General features: G+C 48.6%; 1 protein-coding gene across 1 annotated transcript in view; it reads right to left on the reverse strand.

Annotated features, from left to right (window-relative positions):
• UHRF1BP1L (UHRF1 binding protein 1 like) overlaps positions 1-16,488 on the reverse strand; it is a 373,911-nt gene that overhangs the window by 5,542 nt on the left and 351,881 nt on the right. The window contains exon 20 of the mRNA XM_029597381.1: positions 13,457-13,638. Coding sequence (XP_029453241.1) covers positions 13,457-13,638 — 182 coding nt within the window. The remainder of the gene's footprint in view (positions 1-13,456; positions 13,639-16,488) is intronic.

Below are 16,488 nucleotides of genomic sequence, written 5' to 3' on the forward strand. Positions count from 1 at the left end.
GGTTTGGCGAGGGGGGCGTGTCGGGGGCGGGCCCAGGCGGCGCGGCGTTTTGGGGGCATGTCGGCAGTGTTTTGGGGGCGGGCCTGGGGGCGTGGTTACGGCCCGGGGCGGTCCAGGGGCGTGGCCGCACCCTCCGTACCCGCCCCCAGGTTGCGTCCCGGCGCGCTAGCGGCCCGCTGGCGCGCGGGGATTTACGTCTCCCTCCGGGAGGCGTAAATCCCCCGACAAAGGTAAGGGGGGGTTTAGACAGGGCCGGGCGGGTGGGTTAGGTAGGGGAAGGGAGGGGAAGGTGAGGGGAGGGCAAAAGAAAGTTCCCTCCGAGGCCGCTCCGATTTCGGAGCGGCCTCGGAGGGAACGGGGGTAGGCTGCGCGGCTCGGCGCGCGCCGGCTATACAGAATCGATAGCCTTGCGCGCGCCGATCCATGATTTGCGCGGCTACGTGCGTATCTACTAAAATCCCGCGTACTTTTGCTTGCGCCTGATGCGCCAGCAAAAGTACGCCAATTCGCGCGGTTTGAAAATCTACCCCTAAGTGTGTAAGTTAAGCCTGTTTGTTAGGAACATATTAGGTAGTTTGATTTTAACATTACTATGCCTTTGTTGGTTAAAAAAATAACAGCTTCTAGCTTGGTGCGTCTTTATCCATCATCTGTTTTTCTCCTTCTCTTTATCTTTATAAAAAGCTTGTTTGAAAACCAGGTTTTGAGATTAGTTTTGAAAATTTTCAAATTTCTCTGCAGTCTTATTTCTAGTGGCATGGTATTCCATAGCACGGGGCCCACCAGTGACAGTGCTCTTTCCCTTACTTGCATGAGATGTGCTGATTTGACAGAGGGGACAGTTAGTAGAGCCTTATTTGCAGATCTCAGGTTTCTCTGTGGGACATGTACGCGCAGTGCCGTGTTAAACCAGTCGGCTTTTTCATCGTGGATTAGTTTATGGATTATACATAAAGCCTTATATTGTATTCTTTGTTCAATTGGAAGCCAATGAAGTTCAGCAAGTGTTCCTGTAATGTGGTCATTTCTTTTTTGCCAGTCAAAATTCTAGCAGCAGAATTTTGCAGTATTTGCAGAGGCCGAATCGTAGATTGAGGTAGTCCTAATAGCAGGGAATTACAATAGTCTGTGCTTGCAAATATCATTGCTTGTAGAACTGTGCGAAAATTGTTTATCGTTAAAAGAGGTTTTAGTCTCCTCAGGATCATTAGTTTTGCGTATCCTTCCTTTATTTTCTGTGACATGTGTTGTTTCATGTTTAGTTCAGGGTCAACTATTACTCCTAGATTCCTTATTTTTATTGCAAACTCAACGGCTTGAATTTTTTTGATTTTTATTTATTTTTATTTATTAAGGCTTTTATATACCGAATTTCTTGATACAAATCAAATCAATTCGGTTTACAATGAACTAAGTAGTGGTGAGTGTTGGTTGTATATGGTGTGTGTTTTTTCGTTCAAGGTGTAAGAACTCAGTTTTGTCAATGTTTATTACCAGTTCCATCTGGTTTAGGAGCTGTTTGATTATTTCAAGATACATATTGGCTAGTTTCATTGTTTCTTCAATGGTGTTTACAATGGGTATTAATAGTTGTATATCGTCAGCATATAAGTAATGTATGATTCCGAGTCCTGCTAGTAGGTGACAAACTGGGAGGAGATAAATGTTAAAGAGTGTTGCAGATAGGGCTGATCCCTGTGGGACACCGGTTTGCAGTGTAACTTTTTCTGAGAGTGCATTTTTGATTTGTACCTGGAAACATCTATTGTTTAAGTATGACTCAAACCATTTCATTGTTTTATTAGTGAGTCCTATTTCTTTCAGTCTATTGATTAGAATTCTGTGATTCACAGTGTCAAATGCTGCGGAGAGATCTAATAGAACCAGAATGTAGCGTGTTCCTGTGTTGAATCCTCTTAAGATATTATCTGATAGGGCTAATAGCAATGTTTCTGTGCTGTAGTGTTTGCGGAATCCGTGTTGTGCTGGGTATAAGATGTTGTTATTTTCGAGGTGGTTTGATAATTTTTGTACTGTTTTTTCGATTAGCTTGGCTATTAGGGGTAGGTTGGAGACTGGTCTATAGTTGCTAAGATTTAGGGGGTCGAGGTTCTTTTTCTTGATAATTGGTTTGATTATGGATCCTTTCAAGGTATCTGGCATTACTCCATCTAGTGAGAGGTTGATGATTTTAGGTAGTGTTGGGTTTATTGTGTTGGCTAGTTTTTTAAAATTCTATAATGGGTATGGTATCAATAACGTGGGTAGCAGGGTTCAATTGATTAATCATTTTCTCGACTTCAAAATGTGATACTTCCTCAAATTCTGACCATAGTTGACTTAGGGAATGGCCTCTGCTATTAATTGTATCAATAGCATGGGATTTTCTTAGTGTTTGGGTACTTGCAGCCTGGATTGGCCACTGTTGGAAGCAGGATACTAGGCTTGATGAACCCTTGGTCTGACACAGTATGGCAATTTCTTATGTTCTTAAGGTTTTTTGGAAAACCTTAGCCAGGAAGTAGACAAGAATCTTGAGTTAGCACCAGAACTGTGTCTCCTGGGAAGGTGGGGAACCCAACGGTTGGTTACTGGCACAAAGTTATTGGCAAATCAATTAATTCATGCAGGTAGGTTCACTATTTTGATGATGTGGAAGTGCACCCCCAACTTCTGAAAATTGAATTAGACAGATATTTGAGATTGCATTGATTGAAAAGCTAACTTTTCTTTTGAAACATAATGGGGTAGATTTTCAGACGAGCGCGAACAGCCTACTTTTGTTTGCGCTCCAGGCGCAAACAAAAGTACGCTGGATTTTAGTAGATACGCGCGTAGTCGCGCGTATCTACTAAAATCCTGGATCGGCGCGCGCAAGGCTATCGATTTCGTATAGCCTGCGCGTGCCGAGCCGCGCAGCCTACCCCCGTTCCCTCCTAGGCCGCTCCGAAATCGGAGCGGCCTAGAAGGGAACTTTCCTTTGCCCTCCCCTCACCTTCCCCTCCCTTCCCCTACCTAACCCACCCGCCCGGCCCTGTCTAAACCCCCATCCTACCTTTGTCGGGGGATTTACGCCTCCCGGAAGGAGGCATAAATCCCCGTGCGCCAGCGGGCCTCCTGCGCGCCGGGCCGCGACCTGGGGGCGGGTACGGAGGGCGTGGCCACGCCCCCGGGCCGTAGCCACGCCCCCGTACCCGCCCCCAAAACGCTGCCGACACGCCCCCGCAACGCCGCACGCTCCGGCCCCACCCCCGACACGCCTCCCGACACGCCCACTCCGAAAACCCCGGGACTTACGCGAGTCCCGGGGTTCTGCGCGCGCCGGTGAGCCTATGTAAAATAGGCTCACCGGCGCGCAGGGCCCTGCTCGCGTAAATCCGCCCGGTTTTGGGCGGATTTACGCGAGCAGGGCTCTGAAAATCCGCCCCAATACGACTATGTATAATCTTGTTCATTGTAACTATTACTTTCTGCACCAGTTCAATACCTCTAGTTCTATGTTCAATGCACGACTTGTTAAATGTAAACCGACTTGATGCAACCTTTGGTCGTGAAAGCCGGTATAGAAAACAATAAATAAATAAATAAATAAATAAATAATAAGTTATGCAATTGGTTTTTGGAATGCTGGAATAATAGGAGTGGGTAAGGGTCAACCACACAGGGATTTTTGGTTATACACCAGATACATTGAATTGGCAAGGGAGGGGTTATTCCTTATAATGTGAAGTTTTCTGAGGGGACATAGGGAAGTGTGACTTTCATTACTCTGCTGTGTGTAAAGATATACATGTTGTTCTGATATCCTGACGTGGGGATTTGATATGCTTTCTATTTGCATTTTTCATACATTTACTCATTTTCCTTTTGTAACCGACTGTCAGTCTGGAGGGACTCATGCTGTTCTGAGTTAAATAAAAAGTTATAAAAAAAACCAAACCCCACGTGACCCACCATTTCCTTCTATGTCCCACCAAACCACCCCAAACCCTCTAAACGATTCTCCAGCCAAGACAAGAGGACAGTATGCCGTGTCTTCTCAGCTTCACTGGGGGATCCTTTGTAGGGCTGGGGGGGATATGAGCTGGGAAAGGGGGACAAAAAGATGTGAATCACTCATGAAGGTTTAATAGAGGGAGGTGTGAAGAGCAGTCAGGCTTTTAATTTTTATATATCAAGCGAGGGGAACCATCGACAATCTAGTATTTTTATGTCAAGCAAGCAGATGAAATTTAATGTGGACAAGTGCAAGGTGATGCATATAGTGAAAAATAACCCTTGCTGTAGTTACACGATGTTAGGTTCCATATTAGGTGCTACCACCCAGGAAAAAGATCTAGGCATCATAGTGGATAATACTTTAAAATCGTCAGCTCAGTGTGCTGCAGCAGTCAAAAAAACAAACAGAATGTTGGGAATTATTAGGAAGGGAATGGTTAATAAAACGGAAAATGTGATAATGCCTCTGTATCGCTCCATGGTGAGACCGCACCTTGAATACGTTGTACAATTCTGGTCGCCGCATCTCAAAAAAGATATAGTTGCGATGGAGAAGGTACAGAGAAGGGCAACCAAAATGATAAAGGGGATGGAACAGCTCCCCTATGAGGAAAGGCTGAAGAGGTTAGGGCTGATCAGCTTGGAGAAGAGACGGCTGAGGGGGGATATGATAGAGGTCTTTAAGATCACGAGAGGTCTTGAACGAGTAGACATGAATCGGTTATTTACACTTTCGGATAATAGCAGGACTAGGGGGCACTCCATGAAGTTAGCAAGTAGCACATTTAAGACTAATAGGAGAAAATTCTTTTTCACTCAATGCACAATAAAGCTCTGGAATTTGTTGCCAGAGGATGTGGTTAGTGCAGTTAGTGTAGCTGAGTTCAAAAAAGGTTTGGATAAGTTCTTGGAGAAGAAGTCCATTAACGGCTATTAATCAAGTTTACTTAGGGAATAGCCACTGCTAATAATTGCATCAGTAGCATGGGATGATCTTGATGTTTGGGTAATTGCCAGGTTCTTGTGGCCTGGTTTGGCCTTTGTTGGAAACAGGATGCTGGGCTTGATGGACCCTTGGCAATTTCTTAAGTTCTTATAGAAGGGGGAGCCATTGCTGATAGTAATATTAAATGGGAGGTTGTTAGGAAGTGTACAGGAAACTCCCTCAAACCACCAGAAGGGACAGGCTGCAGCTATATGGTCTAGTCCTCCTTAAGGATCAACTTTGCAAAGGATCTAGGAGCTTATACAGAGGGTGGTTGGAAAGCTAGTCCCTGTAGCACAGGTTACAGACCCAATTCCTCCTTATTTTGTAATGAAAGGGGACCTACTTTACTGAGTCACAAAAGGAACTGTGGAAGGGGAACTGATAGAACTCCTCCTTTTTCCCAAACCATATCGCCAGAAGTCCATGCAATTAGTGCATAGCCACCTTCATGGGGTCACCTGGAGGAGGAAAAGACCCGAGAGAAAATACTGGCACGGTTCTATTGGCTGGTTCTACATAAACAGGTCCAGTTGTATTGCTGGTCCTGGCCTACCTGCCAACTTACAAAGCCTGTTGGCATATGGGCAGCACCTTTCATATCCATCCCCATTGACACCCTTTTTGAAAGGGTGGGCATGGACCTAGAGGGGCCACTAGAGCGATCTACTTGAGTAAATAAAGACATCCTCATCATTCTTGACTATGCCACAAAATATCCAGAAGCAGTACCGCTTCGGAATATAAAGAACCCGACAGTAGCAAACAGCCTAATGGATGTTTTTTCAAGACATGGGCTGAAAATCTGTGTACCTTGGTGTATCACTCACAGACCAATGGCCTTGTTGAGTGCTACAATCAGACACTTAAGCAAATGTTGAGGAAATTTATGGATGAAGACAGCAAGAATTGGGACTCATTGCTACTCTATGTGTTTGCAATCTATGATGTACCCCAGAGCTTGGTGGGGTTTTCCCCTTTTGAATTACTATAAGGGAGAAGGCAGGGAGGAATCCTGGACACAAATCACGAAACTTGGGAAGTTGAAAGGAACCCCGGGCAGAACCTCAAACCACAAAAGACTGGACCTGGCAAACTCTATAGAGGAAGTGGCAGGTGAAACTGCTTTGAGAATGGGTCCCAGCGGGATAGAAAATCCGACTGTACAGGCCTCATATGAGCAAATGCCCATGGAACAAATTCCAAAGTGGAAGCCATAGACCTGAGACCCTGCAAGTAATCCCAAACCTTGGGCACCTGCTTCTCCAACAATCCGCGAACCTGAGCTAGTAATTTGGAAATCCGCTCCTCGGTGAGAAAAATCTTCCCCACCTTGGTTTCAAACATGCCCCCAGAAATTCCAAAACCTGGGAAGGGGAAAGATGACTCTTGGACAGACCGACTATCAGTTCTCTGCCGCCTAAGATCGTTGGGACAAAGTCCACTGCCTCCCGGCAAAGGGACTCTGATTTTGTCTGAATCAGCATGTCATCAAGATAGGGGTGAACCAAGACCCCAACCGTTCAGAGAGCTGCAGCCACTACGACCATCACCTTGGTGAAGGTTCTGGGCGCTGTTGCCAGACCGAGGGGCAGGGCGAAAAATTGCAAATGTTCCCCCAGAACCATGAATCTCAGAAATCTTTGATTACTGAGCTGAATTCCTATGTGCAAGTAAGCTTCGGTCAAATCCAGAGATGCCAGGTACTCCCTTTTGTGCACTGAAGCAATCACCAAACTTAAGGTTTCCATTTGAAACTGAGGAACATTTAGAACCACGTTCACCCGTTTTAAATCCAGAACTGGGTGGAACATGCCCTCTTTCTTGGGGACTATGAAGTAAATGGAATAGCGGCCTATCCCCTGCTCCTGCCTGGGAACCAGAACAATGGCTCCCAGATCGCAAAGACAACAGATGGTTTCCTGCTAACTCCTAACTTAAGAACATAAGAACATAAGAAAATGCCATACTGGGTCAGACCAAGGGTCCATCAAGCCCAGCATCCTGTTTCCAACAGTGGCCAATCCAGGCCATAAGAACCTGGCAAGTACCCAAAAACTAAGTCTATTCCATGTAACCATTGCTAATGGCAGTGGCTATTCTCTAAGTCAACTTAATAGCAGGTAATGGACTTCTCCTCCAAGAACTTATCCAATCCTTTTTTAAACACAGCTATACTAACTGCACTAACCACATCCTCTGGCAACAAATTCCAGAGTTTAATTGTGCGTTGAGTAAAAAAGAACTTTCTCCGATTAGTTTTAAATGTGCCCCATGCTAACTTCATGGAGTGCCCCCTAGTCTTTCTACTATCCGAAAGAGTAAATAACCGTTTCACATCTACCCGTTCTAGACCTCTCATGATTTTAAACATCTCTATCATATCCCCCCTCAGCCATCTCTTCTCCAAGCTGAAAAGTCCTAACCTCTTTAGTCTTTCCTCATAGGGGAGCTGTTCCATTCCCCTTATCATTTTGGTAGCCCTTCTCTGTACCTTCTCCATCGCAATTATATCTTTTTTGAGATGCGGCGACCAGAATTGTGTTATGTAGTGGGTGTTTCGTGTGCCCATGGGTCTCGGCCCGGACCAGACCTTATGGGCTGAGCCAAGGGTTGGCGGTGGCTCCGCATGACTGACGTTCTACCCTCCGCCAAGCCGGCAAGCTCCCAAGGCCAACATCCGAGGATGTTGGAAGTTGAATCGTCCTCCAACCATTCCGAGCCCTTTCGGACCTGCTGCGAGCAGCATGGAGCAGCAGGCCAGGCCTGAGGTTGAGGGCAGACGGACCTTGACATGAAGACAAGAAGATTGATGCAACGGCATCACATGGCACGAAGACTTGGGTTGATGCGACGGCATCGCATGGCACGAAGACTAGGGTTGAAGACATGACACCAGGACTATGAAGACGTAACACCAGGATCGATGCAATGGCATCGCAGACGAGACTTGACACTAAGGCTGATGCGACGGCATCCCGAACCAGGGTCGATGCAACGACATCAGAAACATGACGCTGAAGTGCAGACACAACGAGGAACTTGGAATCCAGATGAGACGAGAAGCAAGGAAGGCGGACATTGGCACTGTCTCTCAGGGCACCCTACTCAGGCCACCCGCAGGACTGAGTCGTGGACCACCCTGTCCCACTGCGTGCCCTACACAGCCCTTGAAGGCTGGTCACGGACCACGAGGAGAACGGGACAGCCCAAGAAAGATACAGGACATGATGGCTCAAGAGCACAGGACAACTGTCCACCAGCAGGCTAGTCCACTCAGGCACACATCATCCGAGGGACCCCCGGCCTACCAGACCAGAAGGCTCGAGAGCGAAGACAGGACAGAAGAACGAACATCCAGGAAGGCAGGAACACCAGGACGTAGAAGATCAAGACACCAGGACACCTGGACGAGGACCTCAGGCACGAAGACTTGACATGATACAATGAACGAGACGAGGAGCTCCACGAAGATTAGAAGACCTTACATAGGCTCTGGCAGGTAGGAGCTTCCAGAGTAAAGACACCACGATGCAAGGCACTGAACAACTGACGGAACAGCCCTTTATAGGGCTGAAGCAGGAAACAGTCACAAATGTCTGGCCCTTTAAATGTAGCAAGAAGACGCGGCCGCGCCCCTAGGAGAGAGCAGGAGGGAGCTGTGCAGGACCGCAGACAGCGACCTGCACCATCGTCATTGCGGCAGACGTCTTTAGTACAGAGACTCTCCTAGTTTCCCTCATGGACACTGTCCTGAGATGCCTAGATAATGGACAATCATATCAGCTCAGCGACTGAATCCACGGCAAGCGAGATGGTCACTCTTCTTCAGTCGCTTCAATTTCGTCCTCAAGTATCGGCCTGCAGAAAGGAATGTTCGAGCCGATGCCCTGTCTCAGCTGGAGGAAGAGGAGGACTCTCCGCAACCCATCCTGGACCCTGCATGTGTTCAACTAACTACCACCTCAATTGATTCTACGAGTAAAACTCCGGTCCCAAAAAGGCTTCGGAGAAAAGTTTTGTCTTGGGGACACGATTCTTTGTCCGGGGGGCACGCCGGTAGACAAAGAACATTGGATCTCATAAATCGTTTCTATTGGTGGCCCGGCCTTCGACGTGACGTTTCGCTCTACATTAACTCCTGTCCCACCTGCGCCCTGCAAAAACCACTTAATGGTCCTCAGAGAGGGTTACTGCAACCGTTACCGGTGCCCACGGAACCCTGGACACATATAGCCACGGATTTTGTGGTGGAACATCCGCCTTCTCAGGGCAAGACTGTGGTTTGGGTCACGGTGGACCGGTTCTCTAAAATGGCTCACTTCGTGCCTCTGCCCAAACTACCCTCCACGACTGAATTGGCTTCTCTGTTCAAACACCACGTGTTTCGCATCCATGGTCTGCCCCAAGACATTGTGTCTGACAGGGGTCCTCAATTCACAGCCAGATATTGGAGGGCCTTATGCAAGAAATTTAAGATCCAGCTGAGTTTCTCTACCGCTTTTCACCCGCAAAGTAACGGGCAAACTGAACGCATGAATCGTTCGTTAAAGTTGTTCCTACGAGCATTTATCAACCACAAACAAGACAAATGGGTGGAGCTTCTCCCTTGGGCAGAGTTTGCCTATAATAATCAAATACATATGGCAACAGGGAAGTCGCCCTTCCAAATTGTGTATGGTAAACAGCTTAAGCCACCATTACCCCTGCCTGTACCCACCTCTTCACCTGCCGCTCAGTTAACCGCTGACCAACTGAGTAAACTTTGGACCTCCACTCAACACCGGCTTCAGAAAGTCGCACGCACTGCTAAGCGCTACTATGATCAACACCGGAAACCTGCATTCTCCTTTCTCCCAGGCGATCGAGTGTGGCTTAGTACAAAAAACATTCATTTGAGGCAACCTTCCAAGAAACTGTCACCCAAGTTCTGTGGTCCCTTCCGCGTAGCAGAAAGGGTAGGTCTGGTCTCCTATCGCCTACGACTTCCCACCACTCTACGCATTCATGATATCTTCCACGTCTCCCTCTTAAAACCAGTGATTCTTTCCAGATTTCACCCCAGGCCACTCGAAGATGGTTCCACCACCGCAGATGAGGATCCCACATTTCAGGTACGAGAGGTCCTTGATGCTCGATTTGCCAACAGGCGTTGGGAGTACTTGCTGGCCTGGGAGGGTTGTGGGAACGAGGACAATACATGGGAGCCTGCCCGCAATATTTTGGACAAGACCCTCCTACAGCAGTTCCATCTAGACCATCCTGACAGGCCGAGTCCCTTGAAGAGGGGGCGTAAGAGGGGGGGTACTGTTGCGGTCCCGGTCGCCAGGCTAGCGACCGGGTCCTTACCTTTTCGCCGGCTCCCCCACGCCCACCGCGTTCCGCTGCTCCCGGGGCCGTCCCGACCGCGTGGCAGCGGCTCTCCCCACGTGGAGACGCCGCTGAGGCCCGCGCCTGACTCCTCCCCCCGCTGGGGAACGCGCGCGCACGAAGGGACGGCTTTTGTAGGTCCAGCACCCGGAAGTGCTGAACCGCCCTGTTTTCGACGTCAGACGCCGGCTGGCTATTTAAACCGGCACCTGCCTCCCTTACCTTGCCTTTGCAACGAGGTCGCTCCTTTGAGTGCTTAGTTGCTTCCAGCTCTGGTTCCTGCTTGTTCCAGCCGTGCCTTGCTTCCAGCTCTGGTTCCTGCTTGTTCCAGCAGTGCCTTGATTCCAGCTCCGGTTCCAGGTTTGCCTTGTCTTCAGCCAGCCACGACCTTCGGACTTCTTCACGATTCTCCTTGTCTTCAGCCAGCCATGACCTTCGGACTTCTTCACGATTCTCCTTGTCTTCAGCCAGCCACGACCTTCGGACTTCCTCACGATTCTCCTTGTCTTCAGCCAGCCTCGACCCTCGGACTTCTTCACGATTCTCCTAAGTCCCAGCGACTCGGACCCCTACGGGCTTCTCCTGGGGGGGTCTCGGGTTTCCAGGGCGAAGACTTCACCAATCCGCTCCAGCTAGGGTCCGCCTCCCGGCTCATTAACAACTATTGGACTTTGTCTCTAATCAGCCGGCCCAAGGGTCCACTAATTGACTCTCTCCATAACAGTCATCAGCACTTTTTAATCTATATATGCTTCTTCTTTGCAAGTTTTTAGTAGGCCTTGGACTGACTCATTTTATCTACGCTGATGACGTTCAGATCTTAATTCCAATTACAGAATCCACTGAATCTGCATTAAAAGTTTGGGAGATTTATCTTGCCTCTATAAAGCAACTTTTAGCTCAAATCAGCTTATCCTTAAATTCAGCCAAGACAGAGCTTCTTATACTTTGCCCCAAACTAAATAATCCAACTGTATTAGATATAACATCGGCAAGTAAATACTCTATCTCTCATGAAGCGAAAGACCTTGGTGTCATGCTTGATAGTGAATTAAACTGTAAAAATTGGATAAATAATCTAATTAAAGATGGTTATTTTAAGTTACATGTTCTAAAAAAATTAAAACTGCTCCTCCATAATCATGACTTTAGATCAGTTCTCCAAGCACTCCTTTTCTCAAAAATAGACTATTGCAATGCTCTATTTTTAGGCCTTCCTGCCTCCACCATTAGACCCCCTTCAACTTTTGCAAAATTCAGCTGCTAGAATTCTAACAAATACCAAAAAAACTGAACACATAACTCCAATTTTAAAGGATCTACATTGGCTCCCAATCATATATCGTACTCAGTTTAAAACATCATCATTAATTCACAAAACACTATATAACAATAAAATGGAACGGCTTACTGCTGCACTTCACTTTCATACTCCACAGAGAACTACAAGATCTGCAAGTAATGGGACACTACCTATCCCTTCCCCCAAATCAGCACACCTAATGCCGTAAGACAAAGAGCCATATCAATTGCAGGTCCACAGTTATGGAACTCACTACTGCAAGACTTAAGAATGGAACCAAATATTAGAACATTTAAGAAGGGCATTAAAACCTGGCTCTTTCAACAAGCATTCGCATAACATTTGTCAATATACTTAATTCCTCAGTCGTCATGCTTATAACCCAGTTAACTATTTTATTGGACCATTAAGACTTTTATATAGCTCTTAATTGTATTTTATGATATTTTAATTGTACGTTTATGATATTTTGAACTTTTTATTGTATTTTATGTTTACTGTGATTACTTTTATTGAATCATATATTTCATTTATTGTAAACCGATGTGATGTATCCTATGAACGTCAGTACATAAAACGAAATAAATAAATAAACAAACAAATAAATAAATAAATGTCTTCTGATATTCTGGGTAACACTGAGGGGTCTCTATGTGTCACGTGTTTCCTGATATTTTGGGTAACACTGCAAGCTCCTGAAGAGATTTATGTGCCTCTTAAAACCATAGGGGTAGATTTTAAATACTTGCGCGATCGCGTACTTTTGTTCGCGCACCAGGCGCGAACAAAAGTACGCTGGATTTTATAAGATACGCGCGTAGCCGCGCGTATCTTATAAAATCCAGGGTCGGCGCGCACAAGGGGGTACACATTTGGCAACCTGCGCGCGCCGAGCCCAGCGCGCGCTGCCTGTTCCCTCCGAGGCCGCTCCGATTTCAGAGCAGCCTCGGAGGGAACTTTCCTTCGCCCTCCCCCCACCTTCCCCTACCTAACCCACCCCCCCGGCCCTATCTAAACCCCCCCTACCTTTGCGCGCATCGGCCGGCAGCCCTCCGGCCCCTGGGGGCTGGTCCGGAGGCCTCGACCATGCCCCCGGGCCGGCGCCACGCCCCTGTGCCCGCCCCCGAAGCGCCGCGTCGTTTCGGGAACGCCCCCGGACACGCCCCCTCCCGCCCCTTTTCGAAAGACCCGGGACTTACGCGCATCCCGGGGCTTTACGCGCTCTGGCGGCCTATGCAAAATAGGCAAGCTGGCGCGCGCAGGGCTTTTAAAATCCGCCCCATTGAGTACAGAGGAATTATAAAAAACATTCACCCTGTATATTGTCAAACCTTAGGCAAGGAAGGATTTCAAAGAGAGCTTGGGGATCTCACTGCTACTTTAGTTCTGTGTTTAATATTGCTAGAAAGGGTGGGGGAGAGGTCTCAGGCAGAGCTTAGGTGGGTCTCACTGCTACTGTCTTTAATATCCCTAGAGAAGGAGCAGTCTCAGGCAGCACCCAGGGGGTTCCACTGCTGCTTTAACTCTTCCAAACTGTCTAGTATCTCTAGGTAGGTTGAGGGAGAAGTCTCAGGCAGAGCTTGAAGGTCTCACTGCTGCTGCACCTCTTCAGTTCTTTCTAAAATCTCTAGGTAGGGAAAAGGAAGAGGTCTCAGGAAGAACTCAGGAGCCTCATATTTCTGTACCTCTTCAGTACTGGTAAGGAGAGGGAGAGGTCTCAGGAAGAACTCAGGAGCCTCATATTTCTGTACCTCTTCAGTACTGGTAAGGAGAGGGAGAGGTCTCAGGAAGAGCTTTACCTCTTCAGAACTGCCAGGTTTCTGTGTGGGTCTTGCAATGTTAAATTCCTTGACTTGTGTCTGCGTAGCTCTCTCAACGAAAGTCTTCTGCTGTGCTTTCTGGGTATTTTCACTCTTCTTCTGGAAGGCATCACTTTTCAAACTCTGCCCTAACGTATCCCCACTGCTTCTCAAGGGAGAACCTGAGAATGAGAAAGAATGTGCTTTTGCATTCACTTCAGACAATCTCATATTAAGTAAAAAGCCTTTGCTAATGTCTTCAAAAGAGAGACTAAACTCTTCGAAAACAGCATTAACCTGTGTGCAGCGTGCTGCTCTGTGCTGTGTTTTACATTGTACGCTGCTCTGTGCCCAGTGTGCTGTACTGTGAGAGCACTGTATTGTGTGCAGTGTGCTGTGAGTGTGCATTACACTGTGTACAGTGTGATGTGAGTGTGTGTATTATACTGTGCACACTGTGCTGAGTGTGCATTCGTATTGTACTGTGCACAGTGTCCTCTGTGTCCACTATACTGTGTGCAGTGTTTGCTCTGTGCTGTGTGTTGCCTTATGTGCAGTGTGTGCTGAACTGTGCACAGTGTACTCTGTGTACATTATATGTTACACAGTGTGCTGTATGTGCATTATACTGAGCACAGTGTACATATACACACACATACACACACACACAGGCTGAGGTCCCCCCCTCCATATGCAGGCAGAGACATTCACACAGAGGCTATTATTGACCAGACTACCTGAGCAATGCTGGGCACTTTTCGCTAGTATTTTATATTAATATTGCAAACTTCTCTGATGGTTTTGTCAATCGAAGTGCAATATATTAAATAAAATTAGTAATAATAACAATAATACATAGTTTAGGCTCCAGATGTATTGACGTAGAAGAAAAAAAGAAGCTACCACGTTAACTCTTGAACTTGACCAAATCACAACTAGGTTCTTGACCATAAGTTCCTTTAACATTCTGATTAAGACCTGAAAATTGACGGGCACGTCCAAGTGACCCAGACTGGCCACTGGTGAAGTCAGGCTGCTGGGCTCAAACGATCACTGGTCTGATCCAGCTTGGAACTTCTTATGTTCTTCTTGTATTCTACTTCAGATAACTATTCCGACACAGTTGTTGGAGATTGTATATATTCCTCTGCTACTAATGGCAACACTTGCCTCAAGCAAACAGGATGGAATAGGCAAATTGCTTACCGTAAATGCAGTTTTCCGTAGAGCACAGGATGAATTAGCCATGATCTGTGGGTGATGTCATCAAGTGGCACAGAATTGTCTCTCCAACAGGTCGATACAGTAAGGCCGCGTTAGAAAGAGTGCGGCAATGTCGGGCGCACCCTCGTTCCCCGCACGCACAGTCCTGCTCACATACCGCTCCATACTCTATTTAAATTACTTGCAAATGCAAGCCGCGTCTGCCAAGCGTTAGGCAAAGGGTTAGGCCCGTGCAACCCATTTTACTGTATAGGCGCTTAATACAGCGCCTATACAGTATCCTGGGTGCGCTGGTACCTGTCATTTCAACTGACATTTGAAATGACAGGTACCAGGAAGTGGATGGTTCCCCCCCTCCCGAAGCAAGGCGCAGGCGAAAATTAAAACAAAAGTGTAAAAAAAGTAAACTTACTGGCGGGAGCCGGCAGGCGCATGTTCGAGGCGGGAGCGAGTTCATCGAGGCGGGAGCCGGCGGGCTGTCATCGAGGCGGGAGCCGGCGGGCGGGCGGGCGTGCTGTCATCGAGGCGGGAGCCGGCGGGCGGGTGGGCGCGCGTTCTTCCAGCCACGGCAGGAGCCGGCGGGCGCGGGTTCATCCAGGCGGCGGCGGCGGGAGCACGTTCATCCAGGCGGCGGCGGCGGGAACCGGCGGGCGGGTGGGCGCGCGTTCATCCAGGCGGCGGCGGGAGCCGGCGGGCGCGCGTTTATCCAGGCGGCAGCAGTGGGAGCCGGCAGGCGGGCGCGCGTTCATCCAGGCTGCGGCGGCGGGAGCCGGCGGGCGGGCGTGCGTTCATCCAGGCAGAGGGAGCCGGCGGCGAAAGCGGCCTCCAGCAACCCCCACCGGCAGTGAATGAATGGACGCCTGTGTACGCCCGTGCAATTTCGGCGCTCAAGGCGTGACGTCACGACGTTTGACGTCATGGCACGTGACGTCGGCGTTCTCTAATGCCCTGCCTTGAGTGCCAAAATTGTACGGGCGTACACAGGCGTGCATTCATTCACTGCCGGCGGGGGTTGCTGGAGGCCGCTTTCGCCACCGGCTCCCTCCGCCTGGATGAACGCCCGCCCGCCGGCTCCCACCGCCGCCGCCTGGATAAACGCGCTCCCGCCGGCTCCCACCGCCGCCGCCTGGATAAATGTGCGCCCGCCGGCTCCCGCCGTCGCCTGGATGAACGCTCGCCCACCTGCCCGCCGGCTCCCGCCTCGATGACAGCCCGCCGGATGAACGCGCGCCCGCCTGCTCCCACCGCCGCCTGGATAAACGCGTGCCCGCCGGCTCATTCAAGCATCTTCGTCTCCAACGAATGATAAATAGCGCCAGAGCAAAAACAAGCAGGTCGTCCATGGTGCAGTCCGGTACGTAGCTGTTCGAACACCACACTAACGCCAGGTAGAGGGTAGGCGGTAAACTAACAGGTTAAGGACGCGGCAAAATAGCAGGTTAGAAAGGAGATAATCGGAGCGTGCGTCACAGTATCGGGGGAAATAGCTAATTTGTTCATTAAATAGCTAATTCGTTCATTAACATATCATATACATGCCGGGTGCGGAAAGGGTTACGCGTCGGTTTCAAGAAGTGCTAAGGACACGTGAAACTGGAGACTGTATCGCAGGATCGCCTTACGCGTCCGAATTGTGCGCCCACAGCGAGTTACAGATGGGGAATCTCCAGCCGCACTTTACAGTATCGAGCTGTGTGTTAGTAGAGCTTTTAGCTCTACTGAGCATGTGTGGGAGTTCCTATGCAGGCGTTGCCTCAGAGTCTCCTCAGTCTGTTTCAAAGTTACTATGAGAATAGTCTGTTATCCAG

This window comes from Rhinatrema bivittatum, chromosome 4 (assembly GCF_901001135.1).
Source record: "Rhinatrema bivittatum chromosome 4, aRhiBiv1.1, whole genome shotgun sequence".
Taxonomy (NCBI): Eukaryota; Metazoa; Chordata; class Amphibia; order Gymnophiona; family Rhinatrematidae; genus Rhinatrema; species Rhinatrema bivittatum.